Raw genomic sequence first — 16,472 nt, 5'->3', positions numbered from 1 at the left:
GTTGTTCTTTTGTTTGTTTAACTGTACAAAGAGCAATAAAAACATCCTACGCTCAGCAGAGTGTTTGGCAAACGAAACCCATCAGAAGGCGCAAACCCAAAACTATAGTCATGACCGATAACAGCGCCTCCTGTGTATATATATATTATATTTGTAGAGATCCTGTCTGTTGTGTACAGCTATGTACATACAGATGCATTGGCAAGTTGCAATCCAAGGATAGTGCATGAAAGAAATGAAAGGCAGATGCAAGACTGGTCATGTGCAACAGTCAGAGGCCTCTGGCCACAAAGGTGCCAGCTCAGTCCCTCGTGGAGCTGCTCACAGCCCAGCTTCGAGCAGCCCGCAGTCCCAGGGAACCAGCCTTGCGGCTGGCTCCCCACCAGCACTCTATGGGGAACTCCATCCGGCGTGGGCACGGGGGTGCACGGGGGCAGGCAGCCTCAGCCCAGCCCTCCCCGGGCAGGAAAGCCCACGGGAGAGGGGGAAGCCACGCGGCAAGACACGGCGCATTCCTGCGGCAGAGGGGAAGGGGAGCGGTGCAGAGCCCGGTGAGGTTGAGCAGGGTGGAGAGGGCACGCGGGGCCGGAGCAGAAAATTATGGGGGCAGAGCAGGGAGCGCACAGCCATCCTTTCATCCCGGGCCCGACAGCATTGCCAGCGGTGCTGCCGGGACAGCACCCGTGCAGGGACGCGGCAGTGCTGGGCGGCGGGTGGTGTGGCGAAAGTGTCCCCTCTCCCCTGGCAGTGCTGCCCATGGGTGACAGGGCACCTCCACCACCGGGCCCTGGGCAGTGTCCCCTGGGGCTCCGTGCACTGCCTCTCTCCTGCCCCATGTCTCGCCTGCCAAGGGAGAAGAGAAGCCCGGGCACGGTGCAGCAGGGGACGCTTCCCCAGGTCATTTTCCCCACCTGACCCGCAAGAGGCACCAAGCAAGAGGCTCCCCAAGCGCTCCAGCCAGCACGGCTCACCTGCCAGGTCTGGCGCAGGGGGCAAGGGGCTTTCCCAAAGCCAGGCGGCAGGCCGGAGGCAGGCGGGACGGCCAGTTCCCAACCCTGGGGCTCACCGCCTCCCCCTGCACCGCAGCAGTGTGGGACCAGCTGGGGTCACCGCTCGCTCACCCCTGCCCTCGCCCTCCCGAGATGCCCGGGCCACTGCTAATAACGAACCGCAGAGCACGCAGGGCAGCTGCCGGCGTGCGCTGAGGGAGCTGCCGCAAGCAGGGCAGGCGCTGGACCATGGATGGGACTGAGGCAGGCGGCAGCCAGCACTGCGGGGCCCGTGGCTGGGCGGGCTGGCAGTGCGCTGCCGTGGCAGTTACGGGTTGTGCAGTGCTCTGCAGGGACGTTGGAGGAGGCAGTCTCAGCATCGCAGGGTTGCTCAGGGTGACAGAGCTCTCCTGCCTCCAGGCCTGCAGTTGTGCCCAGTACTTCCCAGCAAGTGCCCAAAAACCCCTCTTCCTCCCAGCACCTCTTCATCCCTACCAGCCACACCCCACCGCTCCTCACCACCTCGGTTTGGCACACAGCAGAACATTTTCCATTAGAATTGCCCTCCCCAAGAAAGAAACAAGCACAAAAAATTCAGCCCAGGACATTTGGCTGATATGCTGAGGCCCAAAAATAGCCCAAGAGGCAGAAGGATGCATCCATTACACACCAGGAGCCATTAGCTGCTCTGAAAACCTGCAAAGCTCAGAGAGTGCGTTGGCTAATGGTCATTACCCAGCCATCAGCTTCTGAGCAGGCTGGGGCAGTCCCTCAGGAGCACGAGCTTCTTGTCGCAGCACCCTCAGCACTGGCACACAGGTACTTGGAAGGAGGAGATGGGCAGCAACTGGGATCCCTCAGGGACAGGTATGCCAGTGCCTGTGTCCCGGGCACAGCAGGAGCACCTCAGGGGTGAGACACGGCCCCAAGGGCAGATAGCTGCTGGCTGCTGGCCCCTGCTCTCTTTTTCTAGTGGGACAGAGCACATACATCTGGGCACATCCCCCTCCCCTGCATGTACCGCTCCTCTGCCCCTCCCGGCACCCCCTAGCCCAGCCCCTCCGTACGTGGGGCCTCACTCTTCCCCCTCTCCCCCAACACCCTGTGCCCAACACCTCCCCATGGCCCCATGCAGTGCTCTGGCACTCAGAGCATGCTCAGCCGGAGCAGGGGACAAGTCGGTCCCAGCTCAGCCTCAGGGGCAGCCTCGATGTGCTTCAGCCACCCTCCCCAGCCCTGCCTGCTGCGGCTGGGCTCTGGGGACCTTCTCTCCGCGCCCTGCTCCAGGCTGGGTTGGGTATTTAGATGGAAGGAGGGATGCTCTGGGGAGACAGAAATCCTTGCTCTGGGAAGCACATCAACGGGGTCACGCTGTACAGGGGTGAAGAGGGAGGGGCAGGCAGGGGGTGTTACTTGGTGCCCTCATCTGGGTTGCCTTCGCCGTCTGTCTTCCCTTCCTCCTCCGTCTTCTGGTCATCTGTGTTCAGCCTCTGCTGCTTTTTCCGGCGCACACATTTCACCACCATCAGCACCAGGATCACCACGGCCAAGAAACCACCTACAGAGGCGCCCACGATGACAGCCACTGTCGAGTCATGCTTCGGGGGCTCTGGGGAGACAGGGCACGGGGCTCAGGGCACGCAGCCCCCCGCTGGGACAGCCAGCGGGAGCAACAGGGAACTGGCAGGGCTTGCTCCCACTGCCGGAGAGCAAACCCTGCATGCGTAATGCAGGGAGAGGGCAGGGCACGGGGCAGAGCAGAGAGCCAGCACCCATGGGTGCCCAACAGCAGAAGGGACTACTATACCACTCACCCTTGGTGAGCACCTTCAGGCTGATGCTGGCGTGACCCCGCTGCCGGTCCGGGGGGTTCAGGACATAGCAATTGTAGGTGCCCTCGTCCTCCAGCTGCACATTTTTGAGGGTGAAGGATACATCGTACTTGGTGGGGTTCCCAGTGAACTCCACCCGGTTCCCAAAGCGGTCCAGCTGCTTATTCATGATCTTCATCCGGAACTGCAGGAACTGGGCAGCCCGTGCGGGAGAGGAGGTGAGACAGTGTCTAGCACCCCACGCGCTCGCCTCCCCGGCCAGGCATCCCTCCCCTGCATGGACCGCCCCAGGCGCGCGCCCACGCTGCACGCTCGCCCCCGAGCAGCACGGCCCCCGCACAGCTCTGGCCGCCGCAGCGCCCAGGGCCGGGGTCTCCTCACGGAGCAGCGCCGCCAGCACCTCTCCCCGCTCACACCTGCCTGTCCTGCCACCTCAGGGCAGCTGCCCCCAACCCTGGTTCTGTACGCAGTTGGTTGCTAATTTTCCCTGTGGCACAGGAGGGCTGGAGAGCAGGATTACACATAAGGAGAAGGCTCAGGACCCCAGGCAATGTACATGACTACTTCAAGCTGGTCCCGGGACCTCTCAGCAGATCCCTAGCCGCGGCGAGACTCACCAGCTCCTCAGAGCAATTCCTGCACTCCTGGTACGTCCAGTTGAGGGAGAACTGCTTGTTCTCCACCTTGTAGCAGGAGTTGAAGGTGCAGGAGAGCTTCACGGAGGAGCCATTCAAGGCATTGATGGTGGCGGGAGCCATGACCTCCATGCCCAATCCCATGGGCGCTGCCATGAGCACAAAGAGCAAGAGCAGAAATGCAGACGCGTTAGAAAGGGGGCACAAGCAGCCATCCTGCTGGCTGAGCTGCTCTCCCCCTCCCACCCTCCAGCTGCACAGGGCTCACCCTGTGGCCTGGGATTGCCTTTCAGGCACATCCACGCACTGACCACACTGTGGCCAGCCAGGACCACGGTTTCCCTGTGCAGCGGTTACAAGGGGGGAGCAGCCCCAGCCCTGGCATCATCCCTTGGCTGGACAGAAAGAGCATCAGCCCTGCTCTGCAAGGCCTGATGACCCCTCCCTGCCATGCCTGGCCTGATTGTGCACGGCGCTAAGTTCTGCTGGCTCCAGGCAAGCCCTGCTCCTTGCCACTTAAACGAGGTTTTCCTGCTGCAGAATCGATAACGCTATGCAAAGGGCTGAATGCAGCATTAGCATGCAGGGCTCAGTGCCACATCCGCTGAGAAATTTATGGCTGTGTTCATCAGATTTCATTCCTGGCAGGATGCACTACAGTGGCGAGGGCTGGGATCTGCGAGGGCCAGCCCCCGGGGGCTGCAGGGGGAATGCAGATGCTCCCCACTCCCAGTGGTGCTCATGGAAGGATTCTCCAGCTGGGAACGCCTGGGTCAAGATGTCAGTCACTCCAGGGAGGGCAAGGCCAGTCCCTGCAAGCTGGCCTCACTGTGGCAGAGAAATAGGGGCATTACGCAGCACAGCTCGCAGGGCAGGACAGCTCCCTCAGAGCATGGGCAGTGATGGGGTGTCTGTGCCCTGCTCCCTCTTCCACTCCTTTCCTGCAGCTCCCCATGCCTGCTGGCTGCCGCAGCAGCACCCAAAACCCAGCGCCTGCATCCAGCACATTCTCCCAAGCCTGCAAAGGGAGGGCGCGCATGCCAAGACAAGCTTCCGTACAGCCAACAAGCTGCAAACTCTAAGGCTAAGCCCCAAGAAGCACAGGGGTGGCGAGCCCTGGAAGGACTGCTGGGAGGGACGAGGCTGTAGAGGGCTGTGGCACCCACAGAGCAGGGACAGCGACACTAGCAGCAGGTCCTTTTCCGATCACCTCACCTCTCCCCTTTGGCTGCTGTTCTTTGCTCTCAAACCTTCTTCCTGAGGTGCTCCTGAGTCCAGCCCTGTGGCCAAGCTGGATGCATGTCAAGGCTGCTCCGCTGGCCAATCCGCTCCATCTGCAAGCAGGGCAGGAAAGGGGCCATGCTCTGCAGCCATGGAAAAGAGGCTTCTCCAAGTTGCAGACATGGCTGTTTTGAGCCACAGGTCTAGCTGCAAGGTGCGAACCAGCAGCATCCTGAAGCCAGCTCTCTGGAGGCAGAGGGGTGCCCTCCAGGTACGGCCGAGCCCCTGGAGATGGCTCCCTGCTCGTGCTGGCAGCCAGGCAGCCATGATGAGCACCCTCCATCCAGCCCCAGCGCAGGGAGGGCTCCCCACAGGGTGCTGGGAGACAGGAATGGGGAGAGCTGGTGCATGGGGACAAGTCGCAGCACCCGAAGAAAGAAGTGCCCAGGCCCAAGCTGGTGAGCCAGTCTTGCTGTCCCACTGCAGCCCACCTCCTTAGACACTTTCAAGAAAACCTTGTCAGGGTGGGAGAGAAGAGCTGAGACCCTGCCTGTCCCAGGAGGCCTCTTGGCAGACCCAGCCCAGCAGGCCTGCTTAGAGGGGTCCCTGCAGAGTCACTGGCTTGGGTGCCTGGCGGCCCTCGTGCTATGCCCTGTGCGCCTGAGCTTGGGTGGCACGGCTTGGTGCTGTGTCCCTGGGGCGCCCCAGGGCTCCGCAGAGGGCTGGGGTGCCACCAGGGGCTCTCCCAGGCTCTGCAGCGGTGGGGCAGCCCTGGCGAGGGCTTTGCCCTGCCACCTGCGACAGCAGGACCATAGCGCAGCCAGAGGGTCCTCGCAGGCAGCCAGCACACGATAGACACGTGCCCTAGGAGCACCTATGTGCGCAGGTCCAAACTCTGCCGTCGCCCGGGCACCCAGCACCGAGGGACAACAGAGTTGGGGCAAGAAACCGCTAAAATCCCAGGGGCTGACCGTCCAGGCTGCATCCTTTGGTGCTGCGCAGATTCCCAAACGCTCTGTCACACTACACCCTGCACCCAGAGCTTGGGAGATAAAATTACACGCAGCCTCTAAAGCAGACCTTGCTAGGCTTTTTATCCTCCATTTCCCAGCCTCTCTCTTAAAGCAAAGGCAGCCCACCAGGAGCTCCAGGACAGTGCAAACAACACTTCAAAGAGGTGATGTGTTCCTGTTTCCAACCAGTATAGACCCAAACCTGCTGACACACACTGCTGGCTCCCAGACAGGGCAGAAATGCAGAGACCAGTTCCCCACCACCCCATGCAGTGCTGTCAGCCCAGAGCCTGCCACCCCAGCAGCCAGCTGCCAGCCAAAGGACAGTCACAAGCCACCCGTAGCCCACCAGCCACCACCTTCCCAGCGAGGCAAAGCCAGAAGTGCCCCCTCTCCCCATTGCAGCCCACACCTCTGCCTGGCATGCAAACAGCCTTGCGCTTAGACAATACCCCACAGCAAGCAGGATGCACGGCTTTTTTAAAAGAAGATGCAGTTACAACATACCCCCCATCCTGCCTAAAAGCAGGTCACCCTGGCTGGCGGATTTCAGAAGGGTGCATATCGGACCACCTCCGTCCCCGTCCCTGCGGCACAGCGTTTCTCGCTGTCTCGCTGCTTCCCCGGGGACAGGAGGGGCTGGGATGTGGGGAGGGGGCTCCTGGCCAGAGAGGGTGTTTCTCCCCAGCCTGGGTGCTCTCCCCTGGCAGCCATGTGCATGCAAGGGGTCAAGTCGACACTTACCCAGTGAGAGGAGCAAGCTGAGGCCAGTGAGGAGCAAGGTGGGCTGTGGGAGCCAAGCTTCCGGGCTCATTTTGAAGGACTTTTGTGTATGGAGAGGACCTGGTGTTGGTGTGGATTTTGGTGGTGGTGGTTTGCTTTTTTCGAATGCCCGGGTTATTTGCAGGTGACATATAACATTAGAGCTGCTTTATTTCCACAGCCCAATATGGCTGGCTGGAGCAGTGCTGGATCCAAAAAACCAGTAAATGCTATGGTTGGTGGATTTCAGCAGGGGAAGTGGGAGGGCAGAAAAATTTTCCCCTGAACAGTCGGCGAACGCTCCTGACGCTTCTGCTCTGGGGTCCAGTTGTGGGCTGTGTTGGTGTGTCTCCTGCAGCATGCTGAGCCCAGGGTAGCCGAGGAGCAGGCTTCTGCTGGGATTCCCTCTCGCCTTGCAAGCTTGCTGTGGGAGCAAGCAGCGCTAAGGGCTCTGGGGACTCAGACACCCAGGGACTTGGCCAGTGCCCCACAGCACAGGCCTGACCCTGAGGGTTCCCATGGCCCCTGCAGCCCCCTGGTTGCAGTGGGGCCATGTAGATGTGTTACCTCTGCCCTGCTGGAGGCCGGCGACCCAGCCCTGCTTGCGCTGCTCACAGCAGCAGTTCCCATTCTCAAGGGGGCCCAGGAACATCAGAAATGCCCTCCCGAAGCCAGGCAGAGAGCAGAGGGACTGATCTGCCCTGGGAAGGGCAGAGGGTCCCAGGGAAGCAGCCTGCACAGCAGTCCAGCCCAGGAGGAGGCATGACTGTGGGCAGGCAGCCTGCAGCAGGCAGAAGCGCTCTGGGTGTCCCTGCCCACTCCCACGCTTCTATGAAGGCAGACCCCTCGCCTCCCAGGGGTGTCAGACTCTGACTGCACCTTCCTGCTTCCCTGGCAGCATGCTATCCCAGGGCAACACCCTCCCTTCATCCAGCCCTCGGGATGCAGAGGGTCTACCCAGCAATAAGAGGGATGGAGGAGGTCTTTGGTCCCTTCACTCCATCCACCAAGGAAACCTTTGGGCCAGGGACTCCAAGCCTGGATTCAGGCTGCAGAGATGGGTGCAGGAAGGAGATGATCCGTAACCTCAGGGACACCACAAAGCTACTGACAGCAGCTGCTTAGCCACCCCGTTCTCATGCTGCGGGACGCAGGATGGTGGGGCTTGCTGCAGCAGCATCAGTGAGGAGGAAGGCAAGGGGGGCCCTGGAGCCAGAGCACATCTGCGTTCCTGTGCACCAAAGCCCAGGAGAGGAAGGGGTGGGGCAATGGGGAGGCAGGAGGGATGCAGGGGTGCTCTGCTCCTTGACCAGCTCCAGGAGGGGAAATGGGGCAGCTGGGAGACAAGGCATCAGAGAAGTGCCAGGGTGAACACAGGCAACTGACTTAGCATCCGTACTCAGTGCACACACAGCATGGTTTCCCAACGATGCTGGGCAGGCAGAGCACGCTCTGCTCTGATGGAACAGGTCCCACGACCCCACAAAGGTAGCAGAAGTCATACATAACCCCCAACACCCCAAAGTCAGCTCTGGTTGCTGATTCCTCCTGTAAGCCACTTACGCGGCTTCATTCAGGAAAAGAGAGTAGGGAGTCAACGTGAAACCAAGGACTGCAGCCCAGAGCAGCCTGTGCTGCAGTCTCCCATCTAGCAGAGCCGGGTGGGAAGCGGTCCCCAGCGGCTCCCCGCTCTGCACCTGGAGATGTCAAACATCTATATATAGCGCAGGAGAAGAGCCAGCGCACACCGAGACGCTGCCCCGGAGGCCCAGGAGGGGTTGCTGGACTCCCCCCGGCCAGGGCAGCGAGTCCCAGCTGTAGGGTGCACACAGAGGTGCTCACCCACGGCGAGCAGCTGGGGCATGGGAGACACCTGTGAGCACACACACGTGGGGGGACCCACTGCCCGTGGGGCCTGCCCCACTCCCCTCCATCCCCCGCAGAGCCAGGGCAGCAGGGGGGCTCGGTAGCTCCCAAGTGGGCCCCTTCCCACTGCAAAGGGACCCCTTTGTGGCCCATTTAGCTTTACTGCTCCCTGGAGCCAGCGGGGCAGGCGCAGGCGCGTGCAAGGCTGCACATGGGTGCAGGGGCTCCCAGGCCCTGGGCCAGGCAGTCTTTGGCACACTTGGACATCACACGCTCAAGCAGGAGGTAAAAGGAAGCCAGGAATATGGAAGAACCCCTCAGTTTTATTATCTTCAGAAGATACCATTGGTGTATCTGCACAGCTCCCACTGGCTCTCCTTGGAGATAGTTATCTCTGAACCTGGTGCTCCTCTGGAGACTAGGAGGCAAGAGCCAGAGAGACATGTTTCCCCTGGTCCCCCAGCAGACAACCAGGGTGGGACATACCCCAGCGGTGGCTCCGGCACGGCGCACACAGTGAAGCGGCACTTCTCAGGGAAGGGCTGGCAGCAGCAGAATGCTGGCCTGCCCAAAGCAACAAAAATGTCTTGCACACACCTGCTGGCTAAGGGGCTTAAATCCCCCAGCACAGCTATTTCTCCCGCTCTGGAGGCCAGGGAAGTGCCGCCTCTGGTCTACTGTAGGGTTCCTTGCTTTGTCCATCACCCTGTCTCGCCTCTCCCATCCATTCTGCTGGGATCACCCTTTTGGCCAGCTCCACATAGATGCCGTTCTCCCAGAAGAGAGAGGGGTGCTGCAAGGAGCAAAGGACAGGGCGTGAGTCTTTCTGCAGGTATCAGGGCCCATTTGGAGTGGGCAGGAGGCAAGGGACGCTGTTGTCTGGTGTGGGGAGTGACGGGTCAGGCCCTGGATGTCATCACCCGGGCGGGGCTGGTGATGCAGGGGGTCACACTGGCCCTACAGCTGCACACCCTGCCCATGCCTGCCACAGCTCAGGGCAGCTGCTCGCCTCCTCACCATGGTTAGGTAGGTCTCCTCAGCTCTCCTCTTCTTCCCTGCATCCTGTTCAGCCTTGGGCACCTCAGCTCCAGGGACCGAGAAGTAAAGTGCTTCCTATGAGGGGGAGATCAGGACACTTGGAACCGAGCAGTCCCCAAATACAAGAGGGCCTTCTTACCCCATAGGACTAGCACGGAGCGCCACAGCCATGGCTGGCCAGCAAGCAGCACCTCATGTTTGGCCAGTGTGAGATCCCCTCCTTCAGCTTCCCCAGCGCTGTGCCCCATACACCTCATGCCAGTGATTCCTCCATGTCCTGAGGACACACAGCCCTAGTGACGAGACAGCAACCATCCTGCATGAGGATAACCCTGGCTTCAGCCTTCGACACCCACCTGAGTCCAGGTGGCCCAGGACCCCACCTCCCCGTGCCAAGCCTCTTGGCCCTCAGGCATTCAGATGCTGTGGGAACATTTGCACCATCAGCCTCCTCTTAACTGCAAGCCAAACGAAACGGCAGGACCTGGGGCTCGTTCCAACCGCGGCCCATGCACGGAGCCAGCGGCGCAGGCAAGGACCCCGCAGGTCTCCCTCACTGGGGGGGGCTGGCCACGGGAGGGCATGGCCCGGTGTGGGTGCTCAGCACCTGTCCTGCAGCCCTGTGCACCCCATCCCTCCCTTTCTCCGCCTCTCCTCCCTCTCTTCAGCTCCCGTAGGTTGTGGCAGCCTCCCAGGGCAGGGCAGGCACACACTCCCCTCCACTCCACTCAGCCTCAGCTCTCACCTCTACTTTGTTCTTGCTGCTACCGTCTTCATTCCTCTCCAGGGCGGTGTTGGCTGCAGACCTTGAGGGAAAGCAACGGCGGTGTCATCTTTGGCAAGAAGCATCTCCTACTCCTCCTGTCCCTGCCCTCCCTCTCCTGGGACACTGGGACCCCTTGGCACGTGCCTCGGCCAGGCCATCATGCTGCTGGCACACCGGGAGCCCAGCAGGTTTGGGAGCAAAGGGGGGACAGGCCAGAGCAGCGTGACACTAGAGGGCAGCAGGAGTCTGCACCCTGCTGCGGCCAGCAGCATTACCCGGGGAGGTACACCCTCCTCTGCTTCCCACAGCTCCAGCCCTGCTTGGGGCAGGTCAGTCTAGTGCTTGGCCAGGGAGAACGGGGCAGGAAGGCTGCAAGGAGGTGCTTGGCTCAGCCCCATAAACCCAGAGCTAGCCTCGGTACCTCTTCCTCAGGCTGAGTCCAGCCAGGAAGGCCAGCACAACGGCCACGCAGACACAGCCCACAGCCAGAGGCCAAAATGCAGTGCCTCCCGGGGCCGCAGCGTCCAGGGCACCTGCTGCTCCTCGTCCTGCTGGGGAGACACCAAGGCAAGGGATGTTACACACAGGGACCCCAGTCCTACTCCAGAGGAATCCTGGAGCCTCTGCAGCTCCTCTGCTTGGGGCCAAACAGGTTGGCAGAAGAGGGGAGCGGTGACAGGGCACGTACCTCTCTGTCCCACGGGGCTGACGTGCAGCACCGTTTGGTTCTTGAAGATGCTGCTGCACTGGAGCAGCCGGATCTCACACACATAGATGCCGCTGTCGTTCACCTGTACGTCCTGCAGCTGAATAGAGCCATCCCAGCGGGACATGTTCCCTTGCCACTGCACCCGGTCCCGGAAACGGCCCACAGGGATGCTATGATTGCTGTAGTAATAAAACACCATCTCCTCCTGCCAGGGCACAGACAGCATCAGGTGAAAGGAGCCCAGTGGAAGAGCGCTGCCCTGCGTGCCTTCCCTGCTCAAGAGCCCTCAAAACCACGCTCTCTCCCTCTCCCCGTGGAGCGCTCACCACACGCAAGAGCCCAGCTCACTCCCCTGCTCTTTTGGAAAGCCCCAGGACACAGCACCCAGCGGTACAGGGCCATGGGGAGTGGTGCAGATGCCCCACCAACACAAGGAGAAACCCTCCTCCTCTCATGGCCTGGTCCAGGCAGATGGGCTTCCCTACAGCCTCCCGAGAGCAGCAAGGCTGCCTTACTTGCCCTGCCGCCACCTGCCGCCGTACCCTGCTCTGCCGCTCACCCCCTGGTCCCGACCCACCTTCTGTGTGCCAGCTCCTGCCATGTGCAGCCAGTCCACCTTGGCCATCGTCCTGCCCATGGCCACCGGGTCTAGGAAGAAGCACTGCAGCAGGACAGAGTCCCCAGCGCTGGCTTGAAGCTGAGGCTCTGTGAACACCCAGCCAGCCGACCCGCTGCATCGCTCTGCCAGGGACAAGGACAGCAGGATGAGTCCAGGGAGGACGGCCAGATGCAGCCTGCCTGTCCCCATAGGTATCTCCTCTCCAGATAAGCCTGGGGCTAATGGCACTGACCAGTCCAGAATGCAACAGGGAGGCCCTGGTCCCTGTGTGGGCAAAGCCTCTCCCTGACCCCTGCTTTTGGCGTGCCTGGGATGCAGGGCAGCACATCCTCCCAGCCACCAGACCAAGGGCTGCTGCGCTCGCTGAACAAGCCAGGCAGAAGGGAAGTGGGGAAGCACAACCCCAGCCCTCTGCGGCTCCAAGCCAAAGGCTGCAGCTCCTGCAGGGGTGTTCCTGTGAGTCACTGCCTGGGAGAACCAGTGCCACCCTCATCTACACCAGGCCAGGGGCAATTCAACCGCTTCACACGAATTTCAGTTCGTCTTTCACAACCTGCCCGTTTGGCTTCCTTACCCCTTGCTCACAGGCTGCTGGCCTGGGCTTGGACTTGTCTGGCCACATAACTACTGCTTAGGGTTTCTAGAGAAGCCAGACAGTGGGGAAAAAAACAACACAGAGAGGACGAAGCAGCTGCCGACACAGCGGGCTGCAAAGCGTGCAGCAGGAAGGGGAAATAAGTGGGGCAGAAAATGTCCCTGGAGCTCATCAAGAGAAACCCTGCATGCCCCAGACTCTGCACTGGCAAAACCTATCAAGAAGAGAGGCTGAGGCTCTGGCACTTGTTTGTCAGGAACTAGGTGAGCTGATTCAGTGGGGAGCTGCTCAGACAGGTAGACTTTTCCTGGTGCCTTAGCCGCTCTGCTCACTCTGTCCACAAGCCACTGAGGGCTGGGCCCTGGTAAAGCACCAAGTACATGTCTGATGCCGTGTAAATAATAAATGCAAAGTGCTCCTGCTTCCCAAACAGGTTTCCTTTGGTCTTGACCAGCTGTGGAGCTGAAAATGAGAAATATTTGCCGGCAGAGAAGACCAAGGGAGCCAGTTGCCTCGAGCAGAGCCAAAAATCAATACCTTGGCCACCTTTCCCTGTATTTAGACTTGGCAAAGCAGTTCTACTTCTTTCAAAGCCTTGGAGTCTGGCAGAATAAGTACAGGACACCATCCAGGGATGCCATTGCAATTTGAAGCTTATATACGTGAGCTCTGCAGGAAGGGAATACGCAGCACCCAGAGACCAGAAAAGTTACCGGTACCCAGGAGCCCACTAATTGCTGCCAGCCCTGTGCACCTGCAAAACCCCAAGGGGTTCTCGCTGCAGGAAGAGAGGAGCCAATGGCACCTTCAGCAAAGACAGGGGAAAGCAGGCAAGGTAATAAAACCAGCAGAATGACTTACAGCTTACCCAGCCATATCAGCACGAGGGTCAGGCTCAGCAACACCTCCATCTTATCCTAAAAAGAACAGCAGAGGTAACACATGCATCAGTTTGTCCTGGGGCAGGACACCATCAGTTTGCAACCAAACTGAGTCCCGAGGTCAGAAAAAGACTTTCTTCAGTTCTTTGGAGAGGGGCACAATCTTTGCTGCCTGGATGTTCAGCCTGTCAAGTTAGCCACTATCCCAGCAGGGAGCCTGAAACTCAGTGAAGCACAGAAATCAGATAGGTCTCTGATTTGAGACTGCTCTGAGCCCTGGAAGGGAAGGGGGGGGGGGGGGGGGGGCGGGGGAGGGCTCAGCGTGAAACACCTTTGCATCTTCCCCTTAGTAATGAATCTTTCCGGTGGTTTGGGGGTCGGGTCTCTAGCATCTGAACGGAGATGTTCACAGACATTAACTCTGCTCAGAGAGCAATGGGGTGTTTTTGCTGTTACATGCTCAGAGAAGTTTGGATATAGGTCCTAAAAACACAGACCCCCTTCTTAACCCGCTTGCTCCCGGGTCCTGCACACGGTGAGAACTGCTGGAACCCTCAGGGTCTGCTCAGACAGTGCCATGTTTGGTCACTATGTTCGGTTTGGCCTGCTGCACATCTCTCAAAATAAAACCAATATCTCCTTTCTACACATGGAAGACATACCCTACGGCCCAAGGAAGGACTGACTGTTATCATGAGGAACACGCCAGCCAGCGTTCGCGCGTGGATTGCAGGAAGGCAAAAGCCAGTTCCCTGCTCGCTGTGTCTCTGCTCCATGATTCAAAACTATAGCCATTCAAAACTAATAAATAGGTTTAAGGGCAAAAAGTTACTGAGAGCAGCCCTCCCGCCTGGAGAGCCTGCACGTTACAGTTGAATTTGAGGCTGCCATTACCAGCACACATTTTCCAATACATGCATTTCTGCTGCAGAAATAGAAAGACAAGAGGCGAATCAGCTCTGAAACCTTGCTAGCTTCTCTCCTTTTCCCCCAATTGTGCAAGCCAGAGCCAGCTAGTCTCTAGACTAGCTTCAGTAAGGCTTGAAAGGAGAAAAGGTCCCAGATAATTCTCCCCAGGAAACAGCCATGAAAGGAATTAGAGTAAGTATGTAAGGCAAACATCTGCCATTATTCCTGCTGCTCTCAGAGACCCATTGCTCCCTTCAGTGCTGTGGAGCAGAAAGCCACAGCGACAGATCTGTGGTTCTGGGATACCGTTTCCTGGGGCTGCGCCTACATCCTTGGCACCCCAGGGAGAACCGATGGTGACAATAACGGCAAGTGCAAAGGGATGGCGCAGGCAGCAGGGAGGTGACGGGGATGTGCCAGCTCCGTGCACGCACCATGGAGCAGCAGGAACAGCTACTGTGGCTCTGCAGGGAGTGAGCAGGGAGTGGGGAAGGCCTCCACCCCGCCATGGCTCATCCCCTAAGAAAGCTTCCATCTCTTCACCTGGCCAGACTTGTTTGCTCATTCCTTTTTCTTTCCAAATGCATTTTTGCCAGTGAAGGAAGCTCAGAAACACACCGAGAGAGGCTCAGGCAGGGATTACAGGCCCAGATTTAGCTGCTGGGTGACCCACAGGTCTGTTCTAGGCTGAGAAACAGTCACTACGGCTTTCCACTGAGTGCGTGGCGTTTCTGCCATGCAGTCAATGATGTAAAACCACCCCTGCCCTTCATCGCCCTCCTCTTTCCACAAACAAAATCCTGAGAAGCGGCAGCAAGCCTTCAGGAATTTTCTCAAACCTGCCCTTCGAAAAACATGACCCATTTGGGGGCTGGGTTTTTTGAGGTGGAAGGGAGAGCTGTGTGGTTTGACTGCACTGTTTGCAGCTCTGCCATGACATAGTTTGCTGTACAACCTGCACGTGTGCACACATGACCTACAAACAGAGCAAAATTCATGCTCAGCTCCAATGCTCTTAGCTGGTGCAGCACACCTCAGTGCAGCAGGCCAACGCATCCTACTTTCTAGCTATGTTGCTAAAAGCTGCAGAACTCAAGCAGAGCTACACCCTCCCAGAACCATCCCCATGCAGGAGCCAAAATAGGAGCCAGCTTAAAAAAGAGTCCTCAGCACACAGAAGCCTGTGTACTGGATATCTAGACTCAGAACTTCATATGTTCTCTGCAGCTGAGCTACTGAGGCTCTGGTTGTTATTTGCCATCGATCCTTCCTGGACCTACCACCCTGTTTCTCAGAAGAAATTCTGGTCCTGCCTGGGAATGTATTTTCACAAGGTCTCCCCATGACACACGCCAGCTAGTGGGTACGTGCATGCACCAGCTGAAGACAGCACCCACTCACCCAGGCTGTTATGTATATTACGGTGCTGGCATATGCAAATGTTTCTGCAGGGCAATTACCTTTACTGAACAGATTGGGGAAAAAAATACATAGGTACCATACTGCCTTCACATTCTACTTTTGCACATGGTATCCGAAACCCTCAGCACTTCTGTGTTTGCTTAGTTCTTCTTTCAGGAAAAACAAACAAAAAAGTGAACATTACGGCAAAATACACTCACCTATGGTGGCTTGGGTCAGCCAACTCGTCTCTTGCACAAAGGGTTCTTCAGTGACTAATTTGAAGTATCCTTCAGTGACTAACTCGGAGTATCCGAAAGAATCAGTTGCTAAAGCATCTTGAGGTTTTACGTGCAAGGCATTTGTCTTACTTACCAGCCTTTGGTTTCAAGTCTCTTATTTCACGTTCAGTTTGGTGGTCGCTTTCAACTTGCAAGAGGAAGTTAAGAGTTAGATTGAGGTACTAACAAACCAGAATGAGAAGTGTCTGCAAAGGAGAAGTGAGAATTATAGACGTGTATGCCTGAGCGCAGATGATGGGTATGCAGCTTCATAGGGAGAAGGCACCTCACAGGTACAAGGTGGGGCTCAGCCCCAGCCCTTCCGTCACGGCGGACTGATCCGGTCAGTCATTGTGTCAGAAGTGAAGACCGGAGAGATTCTTGGCAAGCAACCCTTCTGCGGCCTGTGATCCCTCCTGGTTTCTTTCTGGGGATCAGAGGTGGCTGAAGAACCGCCACTCGGGCAGACTGGACCTTGTCCTGATGAGGTATCACCAGCAAGCAGCGGAGTAACTGTGCTCAGCCTTGCTGCTGGTGCTACCAGGGCCCGCAGGTGAGCAGGCATCCTATGGGCCTCTATCAACACGCTTTTCACAGCATAGTCAGCTGCTCCCTTTTGAAACACGTACAAGAATCACAGAATGGACTGATTTCAGCTGGCATACCCCTCCCCACCCACTCACTCAGAAAGCATATTTTCCTCCTTCCTCTTCCTCTGGAGTACCCCAGGACTGACTGTTCTCTACCCCAGTAACAGCGGTTTTAATGGTACACAGAGCAACTTCCCTGCCAAGGAAGGGAAAGTTAAGTTGTATTCATGCTCAACACCATTCCCGATCCAGAAGCTATTAGCTTCAAGGTGGCCATTTAGCTTCGCACCAGGAAAAGGTTTGCCCAGCATCTGGCCTGCTGTTTCCAAAGGAGTCGCAGCTGAAGGCAAACATTCTGCAGAAAA

General features: G+C 58.3%; 2 protein-coding genes across 4 annotated transcripts; both read right to left on the bottom strand.

Moving 5' to 3' along the window:
* Positions 1–2,060: 2,060 nt before the first annotated feature.
* SCN2B (sodium voltage-gated channel beta subunit 2) lies at positions 2,061–6,658 on the bottom strand. 2 transcript variants are annotated; one of them, XM_064470898.1, is made up of 5 exons: positions 6,435–6,658; positions 4,672–4,790; positions 3,439–3,605; positions 2,804–3,014; positions 2,061–2,598 (listed from the first exon to the last, which is right to left on the bottom strand). In XM_064470898.1, the coding sequence occupies exons 1-5, from the start codon at positions 6,602–6,604 to the stop codon at positions 2,399–2,401; spliced, it is 867 nt and encodes a 288-aa protein (XP_064326968.1). In that variant the 5' UTR covers positions 6,605–6,658; the 3' UTR covers positions 2,061–2,398. The 2 variants fall into 2 exon arrangements, with proteins under 2 accessions (XP_064326968.1, XP_064326969.1); XM_064470899.1 differs by lacking the exon at positions 4,672–4,790.
* Positions 6,659–8,621: 1,963 nt separating this feature from the next.
* LOC135316654 (junctional adhesion molecule-like) lies at positions 8,622–15,676 on the bottom strand. Of its 2 annotated transcripts, none has more exons than XM_064470738.1 (8): positions 15,458–15,676; positions 12,914–12,962; positions 11,409–11,572; positions 10,811–11,036; positions 10,544–10,670; positions 10,102–10,162; positions 9,336–9,431; positions 8,622–9,111 (listed from the first exon to the last, which is right to left on the bottom strand). In XM_064470738.1, exons 2-8 carry the CDS (start codon positions 12,954–12,956, stop codon positions 8,950–8,952), a joined length of 879 nt encoding a protein of 292 aa, XP_064326808.1. In that variant the 5' UTR covers positions 12,957–12,962; positions 15,458–15,676; the 3' UTR covers positions 8,622–8,949. The 2 variants fall into 2 exon arrangements, with proteins under 2 accessions (XP_064326808.1, XP_064326807.1); XM_064470737.1 differs by having other exon boundaries at positions 10,544–10,673; positions 15,458–15,675.
* Between the last annotated feature and the right edge of the window lie 796 nt (positions 15,677–16,472).

The sequence above is a fragment of the Phalacrocorax carbo genome, chromosome 21, assembly GCF_963921805.1.
Source record: "Phalacrocorax carbo chromosome 21, bPhaCar2.1, whole genome shotgun sequence".
Lineage (NCBI taxonomy): Eukaryota > Metazoa > Chordata > Aves > Suliformes > Phalacrocoracidae > Phalacrocorax > Phalacrocorax carbo.
Note: the sequence above shows the minus strand (reverse complement) of the source record. Positions and strands in the feature narration are given on the sequence as shown.